Source organism: Protopterus annectens, chromosome 9.part0, assembly GCF_019279795.1.
Source record: "Protopterus annectens isolate FY-2018-M chromosome 9.part0, PAN1.0, whole genome shotgun sequence".
NCBI classification, from domain to species: domain Eukaryota; kingdom Metazoa; phylum Chordata; order Ceratodontiformes; family Protopteridae; genus Protopterus; species Protopterus annectens.
The window spans coordinates 1,057,682,805-1,057,706,650 of NC_056743.1; the positions used below are offsets into that span (position 1 = coordinate 1,057,682,805).

Genomic DNA, 23,846 nt, shown 5'->3' on the forward strand with positions numbered 1-23,846 from the left:
TTAACATGGTCTAGCAAGGGCTGTTCCTTAAGCCATGCATGCCATCTAAGGACAGAACTGGTGATTGCTGCCTTGCAAGAAGCTTCTAGGGCATCAAAACCACAGTGCAAGGTGTGTTCAGTTACTTGACTTGCAGAATGCATTAACTCTTGTAACTCTTTAGATTCTGCACAAGCAGGAAAGGAAGACACTTTTTGTTTGAGGGGTTCCATGGTATGTTGCTGAAATTTTAGCATATGGAACTGGCAATTTAGTGCTCTGATAGCAAGAGTAGCAGAGGTATGTACTTTTTTTACCCCATCTGTCTAGTGCTCGGGAATCCCTACCTGAGGGGGTGGGATTCTTAGCAGAGGTTGCTTTAATTCCTTTAGGCCCTTGAGAAATTACCTCAGGGTCAGCAGCTGTTTTTTTAAAAATAAATTTGTGTGAGTCAGGGACTCTGTAATACCTGTCAGGTTTTCAGGCTGCAGGAAGGAAGGTGTCAGGAGTCAAAGTGGATTCCAGAAAAACATCGTCCACAACATCCAGGACTGGGGAAATGGCCAGGGGTCTGTGCTGTGCAAGATCTAAGAATTCCCAGAGTCTCTTTTTAATCCTGACATTCCCATTGGAAATGCTCCCTTAAGGTATGAAGGGTTTCCCCAAAGGAAAAGTCCTCGGGGGGAGAGGCTGAATGGAGTCCTCTGCATCAGAATCCTCATAAGCAGAGAGGGGTTGCATGTCTTCATATTCAGATGCATCAGAGTTAACAGACTCCTGTTCAAGCAAAACTACTGGGGACAGATCTCTTTTTCTTTTGGAAGGGGTAGCTTTGCTTTTCCTGACCAGCATGATAATGTCTTCTGCCATTTTAAGCATTTCAGACTGTGGAAAGGAAGTAGGTGCCTGAGATTGGGTTGTCAGTTTCTTGGGTGTGGTTCATACCCTGGGCCATAGAAACTTGGTAGTTTTTGAAAGAATGGTAGACGCGAAAGAAGGCATCAGTTTAAGTTGAGAATCGGTAGTGCGAAGTACTTCCTCGGAAGCTGGTGCCTTGTCAGCGACTCCGGACCCATCCAAGGGAGAGACAACCGCAGGATCCTTAGTCAAAGAAGAGTTTTGCAGCATACCAGACTCCGAAAAGTTCTCGGTAGTGGCATGCAATCCACAGAAGCAGGCATCAGGGGCTGCAAAAGTGCCCCACTGAGGACCGGAGAACTGACGACTAGCTTAACAAAATCATCATCGATAAGTATGGACCTGTGCAGTCTGTCTCTATCTTTAGCCTTACATTTTTTCAGAAGACCTGCTGTCGGATGGCTTACCAAAGCCATATCGGAATTTGAGGACTGTAAGCAAAAATATCTAGCTACAACAAGGGCCCAACGATGTATAGTTCTGGCATTGAACAAAGCACAAAAGTGACAGCAGGGAACACTGTGGTTTGGGCCTAAGCAAGTGACGCAGTAAGAATGAAAGTCTCGGTGTGGTATTTGCTTTCCACAGGTGAGACAATTGTTAACTTTTTCTGACATCGGTTAGTGTAAGACAAAAGGATCCCCAATGGGGTACTTAGCTATGGAAGACTTCAGCTTCAATCCGGAGGATGAAACTCAGGTAGCGGTAGACTCATGTGAACTGCTTTCGCTTAGGGCTCTGCGGCAAGAAAGACTGATGTAATGGCGTCGGATGCCCTACTTTATACTACTGATGACTTGACGTCAGTTCTGAAGCGACAGCAACCAATGCAGAAATACTAAGCCTCTGGTATTCAGGCCGGCCGAGGGCTACTCTGGCAGGGATAACCCAAATGTGATGACTGCAACAGTGAAACACGAAGAACATCTACATCAGTAAACAGTGACCTGCCATTCTTTCTTAAATAATTTGATTCTGTAATAGCAATAACTCACTGCTAGATGTGGGTATCACAGTATTTGCCCAATTTTGGCACTGTTTGATCACTTGGGGTTCACTCATGATTAAACCACACCAGCTCTGGGTAAAACCTGTGATACCACACCCACTCTTGGGTTATTGCTAAAGGATACCCTATTAAGTTTATATGTGTTTTTATTTGACTCTGATCTTTGGACATCCAGCAATGAGCCAGCAGTAATGCATGGTAGTACTGATAGCTTGAAAGCTAAAGTAAGGACTTTGAAGAGTACAGTGCAGCATGGCTGATGGTGCAATAGTACAAGAGCCATCGTAGCACTGCAAATGCCTTTAGTAGTTTTATGTTAAGGAACAGGAATCACATAAGAGACACTTATGTTGAATTCATAAATGACAGACTCTACAGTTTTTACAGTTTACCAAGCAGGAGACCACAGCTGTGCATAGATGTAGTACATGCCTGTACCAGGTGTCAGAACTTGGGTGTCTTTCCTCATCACACTCAGGCAGAGCAGAATCCATCCGCAACCCCTTTTCCCATTTTGCACATGAGGTTGGGATGTCACTTCAGCAGTGATAATCATCTTGAGCCAAGGCTTTACACCTCTGGGTGACTAGTCCTGCTGCAGTAGTCCATTTGGACACTCACTCAAACACACTCTCACCTTTAACCAATTTAAAGTGGCCAATCCACCTACTGCATGTCTTTGGAATGTGAAAGGAAACCAGAGCACCTGGAGGAAACCCATGTGACCACATGTAGACATGCAGACTCCACACAGAAGGCATCCCAGACAAGAATCAAACCAGAGAACCTCTTTGCTGTGAGGCAACAACGGTAACCACTGCACCACAGTGGTCATCCCCAATACCATCTGCAAAATAACATTTTAAAGATGCTTTACAAGCAAGCAGCCTACCAAAAGTAGCAAAGAAATATACATCTATGGCTACATTATACTAATTTTCATTGCTTTGCAATAAGTAATTTTGTAATGATTTACTTGGCTACCAATTCAGTAACATTCTGCAGCCATAGGAATGATCAAAAACAAGGTAACATATGAGGGTATATCATATTACCTAAAGTGCACTGCTGTAAGTGTAACTGTACAAACAGTGTGTGTTGGGGGGGCACTTACCCATGAGTTGTGCAGGGTAAGAGCAATATGCAAATTCATCACACATAAGTATAACTAAGGAGTGACTCAGAGAAGGTAGCAGCAGCACTTAGCCAGTTGGAGAAATAGATATGCAAATAGGTTCATTGGTACTTACTAGGCTTTTCATCTGTAAGAATTTTAAGAACCAAAAATGATGACAACATGAGATGCAGCAAGATAATCCAATAAGAAATGTGTTCACCATGATTAAGCACTTTCGTCTGTATACAAGTTGAATTAGACTTCATCAGAAGAAGCTGTTAAAAGCAGCACCGGGTGCTCTCTTTAAAGCATTTCAAATAATCGCATGACAGATTACCTCTTTTTCTTAAAGATACATGGATATCTAAACACTTTAACAAAATATGTATGTGTGTATTGTGTGTGTATATACTCTATATATATATATATATATATATATATATATATATACACACACACACATTTTATATATATCTATATATATACACACACATATTCAGTCACTCATGAGTGTAAAGATTAAAACACAGAAGTATGTATAAAATCACTTCTGAATTATATTAAAATGTATTGCGATGATAAAGCATTATACAGTTAAGGCATTTTTTTCTTACAATGACAAACTGATATTTCAAAAGAGTTGCTTCTCCAAACACTGACTAGTGCTCCAGACACTAAATGGGGCTGACCCTGCTAGTTTTTGAAATGAAAACAGACCAAACACTTTGTTTTTATTTTAGAAAATGTCTGCAGCCACAAAACACACTGGCGAAATGCACATTAATTGCAGGAGGTTGGGTTGCTTTCAGTAATAACTGCCACCTCAGTTTTTTATTCTAATGTATATTCTCAACCCCCTCATTAAAGGAGAAATATCTGTAATAAAAAACAACAATCTTTTAACGTTGTCACATTAAGTGGAATGTTTATAAAGTGCATTGCTAATAACGTTTAACTATTTGGGTGTAATATTGTATAAGGACATGGCAAATAGGATATTCTGTCCCTTGATATATAGAAAACTGGCTTATTTCAACACCATCCTATATTTTCTAGTAATCACCCTACATGACAGAAAAATAACCTCATAAAAGGCATTTTTTATACATACTTCTGTATTTTTGTCATTTACACTCATGAGTGACTGAATGTATATTTTATATATATATATATATATATATATATATATATATATATATATATATACGCATATACATATGTACACACACACAGACACACACAGACATACACACATTTTAACGTTTTTAAATATGCATGTATCATTAAGAAAGAAAGGTCAGCTGTCATGCGATTATCTGAATTGCTTTAAATAGAGCTAGTGCTGTTTTTAACAAACTATAATGGTGTCTGATTTAACTTGTGTGCAGACAAAAGCACTTAATCATAATAAAACAAATTTCTTCTTGGATTATCCTGGTGCATCTCATCTTGCCACTGAGGTTGTTCTATTTTTTGGTTCCTGGTTAACATGCTGAGTTGTGGAATAAACATTTGCTACTTTTTAGGATCTTAAGAAGCCTAATTTTATATTCCCACAGTAATTATTATCCCTTATATTTTGCAATAGACAGGTGGTGCTAAACTAGGGGTGAATTATCAGTTACCCATCCATTTGTCCAAATTACTTTTGAATAGAGTAACATTAAGTACTCTAAATTAAGCAGAGTGGAAGATTTTTCCATTGGAGAGGTATTCTCTGTGGTACACACCTATCCCTCCTCTATGTTCTATTAATTTTGCAAAAAAGATTTAGGTCCCTTGAGTGGGGGTTTATGACACCACTGGACATGTGAATGCATAATAAGTCTGACAGAAAGAACAGGGTCTGTTGCGGCTGTGTACAAGAGGCAGACCTTACCTCTCTACAGCCTCTATGATATTGAGAAAATACAAAACACTTTGAGATAGTCTGAATATTTTTTATGATTTAGGCACTTGTTTTTTAGTGAGAAAGCATTGTGGTAATTGCAGTTGTGACATGCGTTTGTCCAGGTATGTACTGAAAAGGGCCTTATACTCAATGATCAGATGAATGAGTGTCAAGTACGGTCAAACAATTATGGCCCTGGATCTGGACACCATGCCTTTAGATATAAATTGTGTGATGAGAAAGGATTTTCTTGCAAGAAGGCAGTTAATTGTCAACATATGTTTTCAGATCTAACTACAAGAGCAGCTTCCAGAAGTACATTGTCAATGTAATAGTTATAGAGTTATGCTTGCCAAAGGATATGACTATATATGTATTGGCATTACATTTTAGTCTATGGTTTTGACACCAACTGTTTGTTTGGAAAGGACCCTCTTGTAGTATCCTGGTGTCTTCTGAGGAGTTTATGATGGCAGCAATCCGTCACCATAAACCCTTAAGATTAGCTTTAATCTCTGAGAAATAAATGCCAAAGAGGAGTGGCCCAAGGAGTGCACCCTGTGACACTGCACTAGTGATAGGTCTTTTGGAGGAGGTACAGCCAACCACCCTTACTTCCTGAGTTCTGTTTGGGAGCCTGTTTCTTATCCACTGAGTTATATAGGTGTTATCATTTAGTTGGGAGAGTTTATCTATGAAGCTTGAATGTGGGATTGTGTTGAATATCTTTGTGAAGTCCAGATATGCAGTCTGCTCTGATCTTCCCTTATCTATTGCCTCAGTGACTCTTTTAAAGAAATCAACAAGGTTAAGTAGACAGGACCTGCCCTTGTTGAATCCAAACTGGTTCAGGTCAAGAGATGTAGGTTAACTATATTCCTATTTACTAATGAGATGTAAATGAGGAATGTGCAAAAAATCTGCAACTATGTTATGCAAATAAGGAGCACCTCCCACCTGCGAGTCATTCATAGTCGCTTTTTGATGCGAGTTTGACCTTTTCTATCCACTTTGCAATCCACAAAGATGCTTGCTTTCTCTAACTGCTTAGTTGTCTGTATTCTTAGTGCTCATTTCTGTTACATCAAAAGCAGGTGAGCCATATGGTACTTGTTAGCCAAGAAAAAGAAGAAATAGGCAAAGTCTAAAGTATCTTAACTTTGCTGAGCAGGACATTTTGGAAAGGTATAGGGTGGCATGGATACAATAGGTGCTTTGGTGGGTCTGTATGGCCCACACATAGGGACTGGAGAAATGAATGATTTTCCTATATTTGTACATACCAAAGCATGTATAGCCCTTACTGTGACTGCCACAGGGACCTTCCTGAGACAAACTGAGGACATATTGGGTATCTCACAGCCTTCTTTCTTCAAAATACTTCAGCAGCTCCTCTGCATAGAATTGGCACACATGGATCTGTATATCTATTTTCCAGTGTCACCTCAAGACAAAACCAATACTATGAGCGCCTTCTATGGAATGGACACTTTTCTCAGGTGCTTGGTGTAACAGATTGCACTTGTGTTGCTATAAGAGTCCAACCTGGACCTTGGAGGAAGTGTTACCAAAACAGGAAGGGCAACCATTCCATCATATAGCAGGTACTGTGTGATGCACTGCATTGCATCACCACTGAGTTGGCCCAGCATCCTAGCAGTGCCCATGATTCTCATATTTGGCACACAGGTTCCCGATGCCAACTCTTCCTTCATGGCAGGAGTTCTCATGGTCATTATGCTGGTAAGGAGAAACTATTGCACTGTTGCTAACCATAGTCAATTCTGTACCTACAAAGTAACATAACTATTATTTAGTAATGACTCAACTTTTTAGTTAGGTCTCTGCTCACTGCTTTGTTTTCCACAAGTTAACCAATCAAACCTTGGCTAATGACACTAGTCTCTAACCCCCAAGGAATTGTGGAGGAAAGTTTCAACACCACTCTATCCCAAAGATGTATAGTTATTGAGCAACTGTTTGGTCTGCTGAAAGCCCATTTCCACTTGCTGGATGAGTTTGGAATGCGTTTCTGTATAACCCTGTTACTGCATGAAGATGTTTACCACCTGCTGCATTCTGCACAACATGATTATGCACTGGTCTAGTGTGCAACTGCTACAGCCAGTCACTGATAGGGGCAGTTCCCCTCCCTGTATCATTTCTCCCACAAGTGACAATAGTGGCCCATTTCCACTTGTTGGGTGAGTTTGGAATGCCTTTTTGTATAACCCTGTTACTGCATGCAGGATGTTTACAACCTGCTGCATTCTACACAACACGATTATGCATTGGTCTAGTGTGCAACTGCCACAGCCAGTCACTGATAGGGGCAGTTCCCCTCCCTGTATCGTTTCTCTCACAAATGAAAATAGTGGCAGTGGCCAGTGGAAAGCAGTAGCATGGTAACCTCTCTGGCAGGCTTATGTATACACACCTGTGCAGGTGAAGAGGTGCCATCTAGTCCCAAACAATGGGCCATGAAATTCTTTACTTCACAGAGAGAGGTCAGACATATACCTAATACAAGCATAAGGAGTGGTGCATGATCAGCTTACACTGTACATCAGACTTCTTATGTCAAGAAAACAATTCACAAGGTATTAGCAGTCATCAGTTGTACAATACTGATGGGTCACTGATACAAGTGCTAGTTGTACTGGCAGGCTTTAATGGATGTATAAAATAGCAGGCGTTAAGTCCTATTCTGTGATTTGTTTCTCCACACGTACAGAGTATGATCATTGTACCTGTGCACAGGAAAAACTTACTTGTTTTGAAAAAATGAAGTTTGTCTTTTTTCAGATACAAGGACAAACGTAACATTGGGCATGTCTACAAAATGACTTCAGGATTAGTACTGTCTGTGTTACTAATGTTGATAATTAAACTTATATGTGTAAGGTTTCATTCAGAATGTCCCCTAAGGATAGTGTGGGTGAAGGTCCTACAGATCCTGACCAAGTGTTGGCATATGACCTTGATGATTTTCTGGACGCAGTTGAACCTCTTGTCATGTATCGTCTCTAACCAGACCTTACTCCCTCAGGCTGTAGGGTTACCCCTTGCCTTTCTTTGCACAGTAGAGTCTACATGTAAAGAAGCTGCATCATGTGATACAAGTTGACAAATGACATATTTCCTGAGATTTTAAGGCAGAAATTTTTCTGGGACCTTCCTGTGACTGCAACAGATAATTTCCCTATATGGGAAAACCCTTAAAAACATTTGAAACAGAACAAGAATATCAAGTTCCACAAAGGATAGCAAGTTAAGTAAGAAAATTAAATAAATTCAGTCCTTTATTATGGTTGTGAGTATGGCTTGTCCTGAAAATGAAAAACGTCATACTATTCTACAAAAGTTTTCTGCTTTGATCATTTGAAGAGGTAGCAAACTCTATATGTATGTGTGGGCTGACCAAAGTGATGTCACACTCTAGCTGGCATTAGGGTTGCCAACTGTCCAGAATTAAGGGACACTGTCACTGACATTGAACAAGACTAGAATATGTTTGATTGCACACAGTAATATTGTATGACAATCCCCTTGAAGGGAGGTTAAGTGAACACTTCTATTCTGCATGCACTTTGCTTTCATGTACATGTCCAGAACGCTTGATATGAAAAGCTGGCAAACCTAGCTGGCATGGTGCATATCATAGCACATCATAGATGAACATCTTATTCTAAACCTGCATTTCATAGCATTGAGTTCTGTTAAAGCCCAGGTTTATATCCCAAGCTGGCTGGAAAAGACAGCAAGCTTCTCCTCTATGTGTTGCTGGAGTTGTACTTGCAGGTGTTACAGCAGGCCTCCCCCCTTGGGGGTGGGGGGTGAGGTGTAGGTGCATAGAAAAAATTGTTATATGGAAGAGTTGGGGAATTGCCTGTCTTCATCATCAGGGATCCCCACTCAGGATATTTAGTACAGGAAACCCAAAACCAAGAGGCAAATTCTGCATAAAGAAAGCCACAATACAAACAAACACTGTGAGACCCAGACACACACACATTTACATATATATATATATATATATATATATATATATATATATATATATATATAAATCTGCATGTGTATATGTGTATATATGCAGAGAGCAGTACCAATTCTTCAATGGTTAAGCATGGCAGGAAAATTAAAATGGTTCCTGAGTGTTGTAAAACAATTGGTACTGTTGTCATATAACATTCATGTTGAATTACTTTCTTAGGACATTTGTATTTGTCATAAATTGCAGTTCATTCTGACTGCTACAGTACAGTGATGGTATGACTTGAGGTGTATTAACATGTTCATAACTGTAATTCATTCAGTGTTTATTTATTTGACATTTGTTTACTGGGAAAGTCTGACTTGGTGAGAAAATGCTCATTTTTAGCAGAGGCCCGAGAAGAAAAGCTCCATGATCACAATCTTTTAAAAATCAAGTACAAATATTTTAAATCACAAAGTATCGTGTTACACTACAAAACATAAAAGAGTGAAAGAAATTGTTCTAATGAGAACAGCATAGAACATGTTTCATAGTAGAGTGCAATGAAAAACAATAACATGAGTTGGAGAAAATACGTGAGGAAAAACTCATTAGTCATATTATTTGTTACATAGATTAGTATGTACTAAATGAGGCCTGAGACAATTTTAATAAGACATTTAAAAAAATAATAGAGATTACATGATTAGAAACTGAGAGGTATCTTAGTATGAGAAATGGCGTTATAGGAGGAATAAGTAAGAAAGATGGAGAGGAAAAGGACATTGTAAGGAGATAAGAGTGCAGGGTAGGGTGTCTTCACATAGCAGGTGAGTAGGAAGGTAAGAGAAAGAGGAACAGGAGAGGTCTGCAGAGATTAAGCGGATAAGGTAAAGTAGTGGGAAAACAAAAGAAAGGAGTGGAGTAGGAGACTGGAGAGGGTTTTGAAGTGTGATTTAAGTTGAAGGAGGTGCATGAAGTATAGCGAGTTAAGTTCAGCTAGGACTGGCACAGGAGCACATCCAAGACTTTTTGAAGTATTCCTTTAGGGAGTATTTAATGGTGGGTGGATTGCAAACAGTTCTGGTGGCTAGAGGTAAGGAGTTCCATTTTTTTTTTGCTACCGAGTATGTAGATTGCAATAATCTTATTGATATTCAAGCCATTGGGCAAAGATGTATTTTAAAAGGTGCTGTTATACTATTGCACCACCATGTAAGCTGCTATTAATAATGTACTTGTGGTGTTCCAGAACTTTCTTCAACTTCAGCAATGGATATATGCAGAGGCACTACACCTAGCATATGGGGGGGGGGGGGTTAGTGCTGAAAGTTACTGAATTGCATAATGTTGATTAACTATGCATTAATGCAAACCTATGTCTGTGGCACATGGTATAATTGCAGTGAGTTTGGTAAAAGAGCACAGGTAATGCAGGATAAAAATCCACTTTACAGGTAATTTAGGGGAATAGGTTGGCCATAAAGTTTAAGGTGTTTGCCTCAAACACGAGGCACAGGGTTTGATTCTGATCTCGATTTATTGGCTAAATTTAAAATTGTCCTACAGGGAAATTAGCCTAGTATTCAAGTACGAACCTATGAAATACAATGCTTTAGGCCGTAAAGTATGACATAAAGAAATAATAATGAGGGCATCCCTGCAACATCACAGACATACGGGCAATAACAATGAAACATATTAAGTGCTGGACATTAATGACAGTAATCCCTTGCAGCTTAGGCTGGACACGTGGAAACTGTTTGCAGACAAAGCAACACATGCATGATTCCGGCCATCATGAAATTGACTATTTGCTGAGGTTGCCATGGCAGTAAACCTTTCAGCAATAACTACATCAGTAGAACAGTTCCCCTCCTCCCAGGACAGGCATTTGATGTCTGAGTGCACGAATACAGGAATGCTCAGTGCTACCTGTAACAATTTCTTTAAAGTTGCACAGCATTTTCTCATTGTAGCAAAGCCATGGAGAACATTATTGTTTTCCAGGAGGGATTATCTTCTCAAACATACAGTTACATCTTTAAAACAACTACTTCCTTATGGCCCAGTCATGCATTTACAGAGTAACATCCTTCATTTCCTCAGAACTAGAAAATGGATTACTATGCAAAATAAAGAATTAAGAGGGAAGGTATTGCCTTAGCTTAAACTTCAGTATTAAAGATACTTGAAATAGGAAATATTAAATTGTTTAAAGCTAGAAAACAAACACATTTAGGATGAGTAAGGCGCCCTCTTTTTCTCCTATTTGTTGTTCATATCTCCACAGCCCCTGACAAAAGTAATTAAAATGGGGAGTAGCAACACTGTAGAGTTGCCTAGCTGGTGTTACAACCTCTGAAGTATGGCAAATAATGAAGAAAATGAAATAGTATACACACATATAACATTAAAATATGGCAGCACTGTTTAATGAAACAGCACACTGTCAGGGTGTCATTATCTTTTTCAGCACAAATAATGAAAGAAGCCAATGTAACTGTATTACAGTGAACTTGAAGGAAATGTACCATGTCAACGGTGAATGCTTTGTAAAAGCATCCTCTGTCAATAAAATAGTGGTTTGTCAGAATTTACTGTTAAAGTATTTTTCTGCAGATTATTTATCACATTTCATTGCAGAACTTAATGTAGATATTTATGCATAATACACAAAACAAGCAATAATACCAATGACCCTAGTCAGAATTCACTCATTGCATAAGTACATACAAGATATGTAACATTGCCTTATCCCACTTTCAGGTTCAATACTGAAATGTTTACTTTTCTGTCATTAGCATAACGGGGCTTGCTAGTTAACACCCAAGTCCATTTGCTCTCTCCATATCTCTCTGTTCTTTCTTTTGTTCTTTCTCATTTATGTTCTTTTTTCTACATGTCCATGAGTGTTTGGGCAGTTCAACCTCATGATGGACAGATCACCACCTTCTCCTGTCCACCAGGAACCACTGCCCAGGATGGGGTTGATAACTCTACCCCTGTGGGCATTCCTGCATGTGGCAGGCTGTTAAGTCTAAACAACAGGCTTCAGGAATTGTCAGAGGCTGTTATTAAGAGGGCAGTCTTGATGCTTTGGATCCCATAGCAATCTCTTCTCCAGTGGGTACACCATAACAATCTCTTCTCCAGTGGGTACACCATAACAATCTATTCTCCAGTGGGTACAACTGCAGACCCAGTTGGCTCCAGCTACCAAGCCACTGGAGGTCTTCATCCCAACACTATCAGGGTCAATGCACCCAGCTTCATTAGAATGGGGTAATGTTTGTGGTCCTCCAGATCAGTGTGGAGACTGCTTCCCAGATTTCCTCTTTCTTTTTGACTGCCTGCCATCTGTGTGTCTTCTTCCCCTTCCACTGTCATCCACCTACACTGTTCTTGGTGGTCTTACCTACTTGCAGTGTTTTATCAAAAATATTCCTAAACTCATACCTAATCCTCTCTCCTGAACACACAGCCTTTCTGCCTTCCCCAACTTCCCTTATTAAAACAAAAAAAAATGAAAGAAATGTGGGAATAACCCCATCATAAACACACTGCCCATTCTCTCTTACTTCCCCTGTAAAACCCTTTTATAAGTGCTCCTTTTGTGTTTCTCTTGTCTGTGCTCACCCATTTCCAGATTTCCTGTCGTCCTCATTTTCAGGCTTATAAATGGCATAACAAGGTGTCCATATACTATAAGAACTTACAGAGTAAACAAAAAAAATAATCCTTGAAACAGTTTAAATAAGCTGTGGGCCAGCTGCTCTCATTTAATTTCAGCTCAGCTCACCACAGTATGTCAGGAGATTTGCATAGACTTGCACCTGCAGTCTCCTGATGAAAACTCATGATAGCATTCTTCACTTTATGTACACATTGAATTGTCCATATATACTACATTTATTTATCAATTTATGCTGGTTCAGATATGCAAAAGTGCATTGGATGCTCTAACACACGGCTGAGAAGATGGTGCTGCTTTTTCATGCTTTGTTCATTAAATATATGCATAGCAGTGTGATTTACAGATACTTTTAATACATTCATGAAGTGTAGAGCTAGGAACACCATCCTAAACATTAATATAAAAGGGGGCACAAGAGATAAGTCCTCTGCATATTGTAAGATGAGACAGACATGTAGGAAGACCTTGTCCTGCAAAGGAAATAGACAACAAAAAGCTGTTTTCAACACTGAATGGACATGTCTTCTTGGCAATAGTGTATCAGCACTTGTAGCCATCACACACACAGTACAGTGGTGCAGCGGATGGAACTGTTGCCTCACAGCAGGAGGTTCCCGGGTTCATCTTTTATCTGGGGTACCTTCTGTGCAGTCTGCATGTCCTTCCATGCTAAATTGGCCACATATGTGTGTGTGTGCATGCGAGTGTGGCATATGGAAAAATAGCCATGGTAGGGCTAGTCACCTTACAGTGTGAACTTTGGCTCTGAAATTAAATAATTGCCACTGTAAAGTGACACCCTGACCCCATGTCCAAAAATGGGAAAAGGGTTGTAGATGGAAGGAAGGGAGAAGCCATCACATAATCATATTAGACTTAATTACAACTGAGATGGCCACATGAAGCAAACTCCAGGATTTCAGAGCACATGAAGTACTGAAGAAGGACCATACTGAGTCCTGTAAAGTTATCCCTACTGACCTTTGCTAAGCAACTTATCTGTTCCATGTGAATGACAGAGGAGATTCTCAAAAAACTAACAAGAGTATCTGTCCTGCAAGTCACAATAATATTTACGTATTGCACTGGGAGGATGAGGAGGCAAATACTAAATGAATGACAAATATTTTATATTCCCACTTTTACTTACCTAAATATTTTACAATGGGAAATAAAAATATTACAAAATAATGGCCAGCTATATCTTTGAAAGCAGACAGTTTATAAGAATATGTCTAATACAATCATGCTTGAATGTACATATATAATATGCGTATATAACTACCACAAATGGACTATAAAGAATGCATGCACATATGTGCTTTACATGTACATATTAGATGAAATCTATACATGAATAAACAGAAAACAAAATGTATAAACTATTGCAGCCCGAGTGTATAGAAATTTGTTGACAGTGTGCGCATGTATGTAGCACTGCTATGGTAGGTCTTGCTCTGATCTTATACAATAAGTAGTTTTTACAACATGAGAAAGATATCTGGTCTGCTAAAGCAGTGTCTCTGTGTGTGTGTGTGTGTGTGTGTGTGTGTGTGTGTGTGTGTGTGTGTGTGTGTGTGTGTGAGAGAGAGAGAGGGAGGAATGGGACTTGTGCACTAACTATCGTGCAAGCAGGGCTTGGAGTGAGTTGTTTTAAAAAGAGTGCTGCAATTCTGGTTACGTTAACTAGTCTAAGTGGTTGAAAGCATGTGATGTGTTTAACAATAGTGTTCTTTCTGACTAAGTGATAAGCAGTATGGTAATGCGCGTGTCTGTATCCTATAGGAGTGAGTGATCACAAGCTTGGCAGTGTGTGTATACACAGGCAGAGGTTGCAGACTCTTGGGCTGAAAGTGTGAAGGATGTGTGCAATAGTAGTGATTTGAGTTGTTTTGAGTGAATGGTTAATAGTATACTGTTGTGTGGGTTGTATATGTCAGAGTGAGTGATCAAAATGGCACAGGTCAGAGTTGCATTGTGTATTTGAGTGGGTGCACGTTGTATAGAATCGTTAATAAATGGTGTTACAAAGCATGCAGTGCATATGTACAGGTAGGAGAGAGTGTATGATATGTATATGTTAGGTGCATTAGATTTGGATTGTGTGGGGGGGTGGGAAAGATAAGTGCTGTGCGAGATGGTTTGTGTGATTCTCCTGAGCAGCACTTAACCCAATGCAAGTGCATTCTGGGACTCAATAATACAAGCTTTGGGAGTTGTGTCATGGCTTCTGGTCCCAATTACTTCATCAAAGAATCGGATCATCGAATGGCATTTTGGATGGCATTTTATTGAACATGTCTTTCATTGAATCATTCTGACTAAGATCGCATAACAGTGGGAATTTGGAAATTTGCACTTTTCCCCACTGTTGTGTGATCTCGGAATTGGTATAAATAATTAGTGTGGGGGGCTATGGGAGGCTCCATGAATGGCATTTCCAATGAAATTTCGTTCGATGATCTGATTCTTCAGTGCAATAATATAGACCCAGTGGCTTCACACTCATACCAGAAGTGTGTGAAGTACACATTTTTCCTTCTTTGGTTATGCAAGTGTTAAATTATGTGTTTATTGAGCTTTGGTGTGCTTGTTTTTAGCATGTCTGTGTGCTTTCAATGGACTGTCTTGTTAATTAACAGACTATTTGATAACTACATTTTGCTGATGTGTCTTTTTTGACTAGACAATCAGTAAATCATTTGGTGTCAACAGAAAAGATATAATCCAAAATAGGAAACCTGTCTGTGCATTCTGCTGAAAGAACAATACTGTATGTGTGCAGACAGACATGTGCACACATGCTGCACATAAAGTCATACACTAACACAAAGATGAAGACTTGCATGTTCATAGATCCACCCATGCAAGGATAGCATGCAGTTGTAAACCAGCAGAATGATCAATGCTTGTTTAGATTATGCCCAATTATTTTGAGGATAGGTATTATACATGTTCAAAGGTTATCCAAATGTAGTAATGGTTCCATATGTACCATCATCAGTTCAAAGGGCAGGTCCTGCACGAGCATAAACATGCCCTATACCGGAGAACAAGAACTGGATGTATTATTTTATTGTACCACTCATCCATTCTATATTCTCACTTGTATATCCTTCAAAACAATCACTCAAGTGACAAGGACTGGGCATTAATTCCGGGCAGGTCCTGCACGAGCATAAACATGCCCTATACCGGAGAACAAGAACTGGATGTATTATTTTATTGTACCACTCATCCATTCTATATTCTCACTTGTATATCCTTCAAAACAATCACTCAAGTGACAAGGACTGGGCATTAATTCCTTTACAAAGAAAAGCCGTATACACTCAGACACATGCAAACCACCATATACACAGAGTGTGGACTCGTGTTTACCAGGCTGTCCATTTCTACTGTTGTACAGATAAAGAGTCTTTCATTCAAGCCAAGAGAAGTATAAACTTCACGGTCATCCAGCTTTAATTCAGTCCGGTCTGGAAAAAAAAAGAAAAAGAAAAATGAATTCAGTAATTACGTAAACTTTTAATTTTTCAAAATTTAAAGTATGCATATGTTTGCTTGGATTCTTGAGTGAATAGTTAATGTCTGGTATTCTGTCAATTCATCCAAAGCCACCTTGAATATAGCCCATCTAGAAAAATACACTTGTGATGCACCTTTTTTATATCACTAATGGCATTGTTGTCTTACATTTTATTTTTCCTTTCTGCACAACTCTTGAGACAATGCACAGTGCGAGAAATTCATTAGATAAGGGCAGCTTGGAAGTAAAGACAAATTCATCATGTAACAGCAGCAATAGCAAAAGGAAATGCAATTCATCAAGTAAGAAAAAATATCACAGCGCACAGCGCTAGCCCTACACTTGGATCTTAATAAAAAGGAAAGAAAAACAACTCATAAAATCAAATGTGATTCAAAAGCAAAACAGCCAGTGATTGAAGTAGAGTGTATTTCTAAGGCAACTATCCAAAACATTTGCTGTGCTCAGTGGGAGTACGGAAATCAATCTCCAGACAGATTTAAACGGGCAGGGAAGCAACTCATATTGGAGGGTTGATAAAGAGCAGAAAACAAATATTTACAGTCCTTGAGTATTGCTGTTCATTCCACAGAGTTGTGAGTAGGCAAGAAGCAAGAGTGAATTAACAGTTGCTGAAGGACACAACATAGTAAAACAGAAAAGCAATATGGTCAGTGGAAAGCAATGATTTACGACTTAAGTAGAAGGGAGATCTTTCTAAAAGCAAATTAAAAGAAGAATGGAAAATATTGAGTTCTAATAACTACAACTAGGAATGTCTCACAGCTAATACAGAAAAATAAAGACAATATTAACATTTTTGAGTATGTAAACAAGAATAGCCATTTAAAATGTAAATACATTAGAAGCTGAACAATGACACATGATTATTTACAGTAGATCTAGTAACACTATACAGCTGACCCTAATTATGTATTTAAGCACTAGGTTATCAATTATAAGGTTATCAATGTTCCTAATCTCATTTGACTTTAACATTACCTCATCATACAATTGCACACAGTTGTTCTCTAAACAGCAACATGAGAATATTCCTATGCTAGTTGTCCTAATAGTCATACTACATATGGTTTTGTAATAATGGTCATACTACATATGGTTTTGTCCTAAGAGTCATACTACATATGGCTTTGTGCTAAGAGTCATACTACATATGGTCTTGTCCTAATAGTCATGCTACATATGGTTCTGTCCTAAGAGTCATACTACATATGGTCTTGTCCTAATAGTCACATATGGTTTTGTGCTAAGAGTCATACTACATATCGTTTTGTCCTAAGAGTCATACTACATACGGCTTTGTCCTAAGAGTCATACTACATATAGCTTTCTCCTAATAGTCATACTAAATATGGTTTTGTCCTAAGAGTCATGTACATACAGTTTTGTCCTAAGAGTCATACTACATATGGTTTTGTGCTAACAGTCATACTATATATGACTTTATCCTAGTAGTCATACTACATGTGTTTTTGTGCTGAGTCATACTACGTATGGTCTTGATCTAATAGTCATACTACATATGGTTCTGTCCTAAGAGTCATACTACATATGGTTTTGTACTAGGAGTCATACCACATATGGCTTTGTGCTAATAGTAATACTACATGTGGCTTTGTCTTAATAGCTATTCTACATATGGCATATGGTTTTGTCCTAAGCATCATACTACATATGGCTTTGTGCTAAGAGTCATACTACATATGGTTTTGTCCTAATAGTCGTACTACATATAGCTTTGTCCTAAGAATCATACTACATATGGCTCTGGTGCCCATCAACAGACTGAATGCATGTTATTGACAGACCATGTATGGATGCTCAATATCTAAGACAGAGGTGCAAGTAAACAGAATTCTGAAACATTAGGTTATACTAAATGTTTTAACATTATGTCTTTTCGCGTGTGTGTGTGTGTGTGTGTGTGTGTGCTCGTGCGTGTGTCTTGGTTAGTGGCACTGCTAGAAAAGGGGTGTTTCGTTGTGTACTGTAAGGTAGAGGGTGTTTTGTAATGCAATGTGTAAGGTAAGTAGGTTCATAGGTTGGTACTAGGTTATCGGCCCAAGGGCCTATGCAAGCCTAGCCATAAGAATTCCCTGGCTATTTTTTCCCACACTATTTACTTCCTTGGACCCCTGTCTAGCAGGGCTAGGATTAGCTCATATAATAAGGTGATGCAGGAGGGTAACCAGTCATAAACTGAAAGGTGTCACCCCAAAAATATCTTTATTAACTCCTCCATTTGGAAGCCTTCCTTGTTAATTTACTTTTTACCATTTGTGGTGCATTCTTAACAGGTTCTCAGTCACACTTCTCTTCAGGTTTACAGTTACTGTCTACTTAATCAGTTAACAGGTGATTAATTTATTTCCAATTACAGGACCCTCTTTCTCCCCATTCAACCAGTCAACAAAACTTATTATTTTGTTTATAACAGTAAACACTGCACAGTCAATGGTACTGAATGTTATACGTCAGCAGACACCTCCAGTCACAAACTAAACAAAATCCCTAATAGTTTGTAAACCATAAGACACAGTTAGCCATCTGGAGTATGTACATTCCCTAATAACTGTGGTTACAGAAGGCTTTGTCCCTCAACTATATCAACACTTGCTCTCCAATGAGTTATTTAAAAGCAGCTAAATGCCTCTTGTTCTCCGTCTATCTGCCCTATACAGATCTGAATCTCCTCTGAAGAACATTCATACTTACCCCCTGAACAGCTGACTTTTACCAATGTAAGATCCCTGGTTGCTTCAGACTGATTTTCTACTGATGCTATCACATCTTGTACAGAGGCATTCACTGGTAGGAGGGAGATGATGCAGGATAAGTCCGGTCGATAAATATCATATAGTACTGTTCAAGTGCAGAAAATAACAGTTACATTCTGTGGGAATTGTAAACATTTTACTGGCATGAAAACCACTGCAGCAAATTAGTTGCTATTCTTTCATCAGTTAGACCTTCCCACATTACACTGTCACTTCTAACATTTTCTGATCAATCACTACTATAACAATTGTCATTTATAAATAAATAAATACATAAATTTTACATATATATATATATATATATATATATATATATATATATATATATATATATATATACTTACAATCAGTATGTTGAACATACCTTGTGTGCAATTGATATGTGTGGTAGTCAGAATGTAGAAAACCCTTTTGTTAGAAGGTTGCAATGTCGACTCTGGAAGACCGAAGACTGAGACAGTGTGGATTGGGAGATATACCCTTTTCCGCACTATAGTGCAATCTCGGAGTTGAAATATATAACTGGCAGGGGGTGTGGAGGGCATGCCACCCCCCAAGGGGGTGCAGGGGGGTTGCCCCCCTACAAAAATATGACTGTCAGCACTTTGTAGTACGGGTCTGGTCGGTACGTAATGCTGCACAGGGGACACCGGAGTGCAGAAGTCAAATTCGACTTCACCTGCATTAGTGTCTGATATTTCACCCTACTTTGTATTCTAAACATCAAACATGTAAACCTCATTTTTGATAGGTTTACATTCTGATGTTCGATGCTTTAATAATAAAATTACGTTCTGATGTTCGATGCTTTAATAATACAACTGCATATACATATATATATATATATATATATATATATATATATATATATATATACATACATACATACATACATACACACACACATATATATGGCTTCACTTCAGAATCCTGAAATATCACAATCCTGAACTTCTTAATCCGGAACCCAAAATCCTAAAAATTCAAAATCCTGAAAACTCAAAATCCTGAATCACAAAATACTGAAAATATACAGGACACAAAGAATGACAATAGTCCAGTACAAGGACACAGAGAAACACATACAAGACAAAATATAGCACTTTTCACCAAGTATGAGATGGGGGGGCAAGCCCCACTGCACCCCCCCCAATGTGGGGGCTATGCCCCCCACCCCTTGCTAATTAAATATATAAACTCCAAGCTTGGACTCTACAAAAAAAAGGCAAACATAGCATCACATGTGTTCATGGCTGCCTGTTGTATCCTTAGTAACATTCCCTTTAACTTGCTATACTACAACATAACTCATGATATAGAATAGTGAAGTGCAGTCTTGGAGTTGATATATTTAAGTAGCAAGGGGTGTGGGGGGTGCAGCCCCCTACAAGTGGTGAGTGCGGGGGGGGGCTTGCCCCCCTGCTTATATATGGTGGAATGTAATCTGGTTTGCTCTCTATAGTCAGTATATGTATCCTGTGTGTTTTCAGTCTTTTGGTTTTCAGGATTTTAAATTTTCAGGATTTTGGGCTTCCAGATTATGACGTTTTCTGAAATTCAGGACTGTGATATTTCAGGATTTTGAAGTGAAACTATATATATATATATATATATATATATATATATATATATATATATATATATATATATATATGTGTGTGTGTATAACAAAGAAAGTTCATACATACATTCTACAAACCCATGAAATGGCAGATGTATTCAAAATGTAACACAGTAAAATGCTATCTAAAAAAATGAAGTAAACAATCTGTACACAATGGTGGGTATATTGATTAAATTTACACTACCAGAATTATAAAATAGTTGGAGTTTGAGAGACCACAAAGACAGTTAAAATGAGGGTTTAAGTATATTCTAAAATGTTATACAGAAATAATAATAAAAACTGAATGCAGCATGGATAAATGAGAACCTTTCTTGCATTTTTGTGTCCGCTTCAGCGTTGCTTCCAGTAACTAGAAAACCTCACAATGGTCAGTTATACCATTTATCCCTTTTCCATTCAACACTCTGCTAGCGGTGGGAGTCCCTGCCGCACTACACTGCAGGACTAGGACTTTTTGACTTACTTCCCTCCCACGGGAATGAGAATGCAAAGATTCCAGATGCTGGCTTTGTCACACTTTTGTATGAGCTGTAGAAGTAGTAAAGGGAACCTTCTGTTTCCAGTCCACTCATAAGGCCCTTTCTACAGGTCCACTGGTCTTTCGCAAGGGATATACTGCAATGTCAAAACAGGACCAAACCCCTAACCCCTTGAGAGATGTAATGCAGCCAGAGATCTTTCCTTTCCTCCACTTTCTCACCACCCTTTTGGTACATGCCCCACTATGAAAAGCAAGTCAGTTAGCATCACATGTGAATGAAGTGTATCAGTGATAAAGGCTCATCTGTCTTTCATCTTTTTAAGTTTTGTGTAGATTTTAGTTATAGGATTACAACTGTAACTTTAAAAGGCTGTGACCCTGAGAGAAGACACTGTTACTAACAGACTTGTACACAAATCACCTACTAAGCAATGCAGAGGTTGTACTAGTTGATGAGAAAGCAATTGTTTTGCTCAACAAAATGCATATGCAACATATGCAGAGAGCAACTCCACGTGATACAAGACAGACTGGGGGGCAATCATGAAAAGAAAAAAAATTATTTTTTCCTATTTGCTGTGGGGGGGTTGTTTGAAAATAGAAAGAGTTTCAACAATGGCAGAAGAAGCCATCACCAAACCATCCCTTTTGTTTCAGTTTACCTTATACCATCAACTTTTCTTGTCAAAACGTACGACCAATGTCCAAACCCCATGATCAGATTTTTTCACATTTATTTATTTATTTATTTATTTTTATTTATTTAAATTTGTTGACCGGGAGTGTCCGACTGGACGTGGGTCTATTTTCAGCGGAGGCCTGGGGAGAAAAGCTCCACAGTAAAATAAACAGACAGTAGTTACATTGGATTACATAGCGATTAACAATTTAACATAGAAATTAATTACAACATATTTACAGATGAAGAACATAGTACATCAGTAGACAACTAGAATCTCTATCTGTGAAGTACATAACAGGCATTAACAAATGTAACAATGAGAAGTTCCTGCTGTATAATAAGTACTAGGCTTATGAGCATCTGAGCTTGCTATCATCAAGGTAGTTAGTGGAGGTGAAAGAAAGGTAGTAGTTGGATGGGGTGGATGATATTAGAGTGAGAGTTGCAAGGGCATAGCCAGCATGTTTTTAGGTGCGCTTTTAATAAAGTTTTGAAGTTGGTGCATGATGGTACGGCGGTAATTGTGGGTGGGAGTGAGTTCCATAATTTGGCTATGGCACAAGAGAATAGTGCTTCACCAGCAGAGTTATTGGCTTTAGTGATCTGCAAGTGATTTTTGTTGCTGGATCTTAGTGGTCTGGTGGTGCGATAGGGTTGGAGTAGATTCTGGAGGGATGGGACATTTAGTGGATGGTTTACTAGTTTGTGGGTGAGTGAGAGTTGATACCACTGAAGGAGGTGAGGGAGTTCAAGCCAGCCCAGTTCAGCAAGTGAGAGACAGTGGTGACTACAGTAGGATGCCCCTGTGGCGAATTTGACGATTTTGTTGTAGCAGGTCTCTAGCTTGTTTAGATCACATTGCCTTAGGTTGGTATATACTGGAGAGGCATAAAGTAGGGTGGATATAAGGTGGGAATTTGCTATTGAAATCTTTGCTGCTTTGGTGAGAAATTGTTTATTTCTGTATAATGCTCCTAGTTTTTTGTGGACTTTTTTTATGGTCATGGATATGTGAATGTCAAATTTTAGTTTATTGTCTATTTCCACTCCTAGCAATTTGGTGTGTTCAGTTGGGTATATAGTGGTGTTGTCTTTTGCTGTGATGTTAAAGTCAGAGTTGTTTTGAGTATGTTTGGTGGGTTGGAAGCTGAGTAGTTTAGTTTTGTTTGGGTTGAGTATTAATTGGGCATCGGATAACCATGTTTCAACAGAGGAAAAGGCTTCCTGTGTGACTTTTTGCAGTTTGGGTAGGGACTGGGCTGAGCAGATGATGGTCGAGTCATCTGCGTATTGGATGAGTGTGCCATGTTTGGTGGCAGAGGCTAGATTATTGGTATAAACAGAGAAAAGTAGGGGTCCAAGGATGGATTCTTGGGGAACCCCTATGGAGACAGGTAGTTGGGGAGATATGTAATTCTGCCATACAACGGACTGTTGGCGGTCAGACAGGTAACTCTGAAACCAGTTGGTGACTGATTGTGAGAAGGATAGGTTATTGAGGACAGAGATAAGTTGTTTGTGTGGGACCATGTCAAATGCTTTAGATAGGTCTAGGAAAGTAGCAGAGGAGAGATAGCCATTGTTTTTATGCTGAAGGATAGTGTTAGTAAAGGAGAGTAAGGCAGTGGTGGTGCTATGGTTTGGTCAGAAACCATGCTGAGTACTGGAAAGGAGGTTGTTAGTAAGGAGGTAGTGTGAGACCTGAGAGTGTATGCATCTCTCTAGTATTTTGGAGAGTGGAGAGAGAGAATAGCTATGGGGCGGTAATTGGTTAGTTCTGCAGAGGGTCTGCCTTTGATCTGATATGACATATGAACACTAATGGAGACCCATCCTCCCAGCATTCAATGAACAAAATGAAAAAAAAGAAAATCCTACTCTGTATAAATTAGAAGTTTTGTTTCATACCAATTACTGAAAAAAATGTCACCCCTTCAAGCACTCTGGTTACACACTGAAACCAAGCATGTGAAAAGTGATCCTGGAAACCTTCTTTGGTGTGGGTTAAGCCATTGTTCTCTCACTATAATAGGTGTAAACTGTATTATCACCAAGGCTATATATAGCCTGGTTCATACTTTAATAAAGGAAATGGTCCATCATGATCTTACATTTTCCAGGGAAGATCTGTCACCCATA

The 23,846-nt window shown here is 38.9% G+C and overlaps 1 protein-coding gene across 1 annotated transcript in view; it reads right to left on the reverse strand.

Moving 5' to 3' along the window:
* RAPGEF3 (Rap guanine nucleotide exchange factor 3) overlaps positions 1–23,846 on the reverse strand; it is a 466,244-nt gene that overhangs the window by 148,792 nt on the left and 293,606 nt on the right. The window contains exons 17-18 of the mRNA XM_044083866.1: positions 18,856–19,002; positions 15,972–16,069 (exon numbers count right to left, since the gene is read on the reverse strand). Of these exons, the coding sequence (XP_043939801.1) occupies positions 15,972–16,069; positions 18,856–19,002 (245 nt within the window). The remainder of the gene's footprint in view (positions 1–15,971; positions 16,070–18,855; positions 19,003–23,846) is intronic.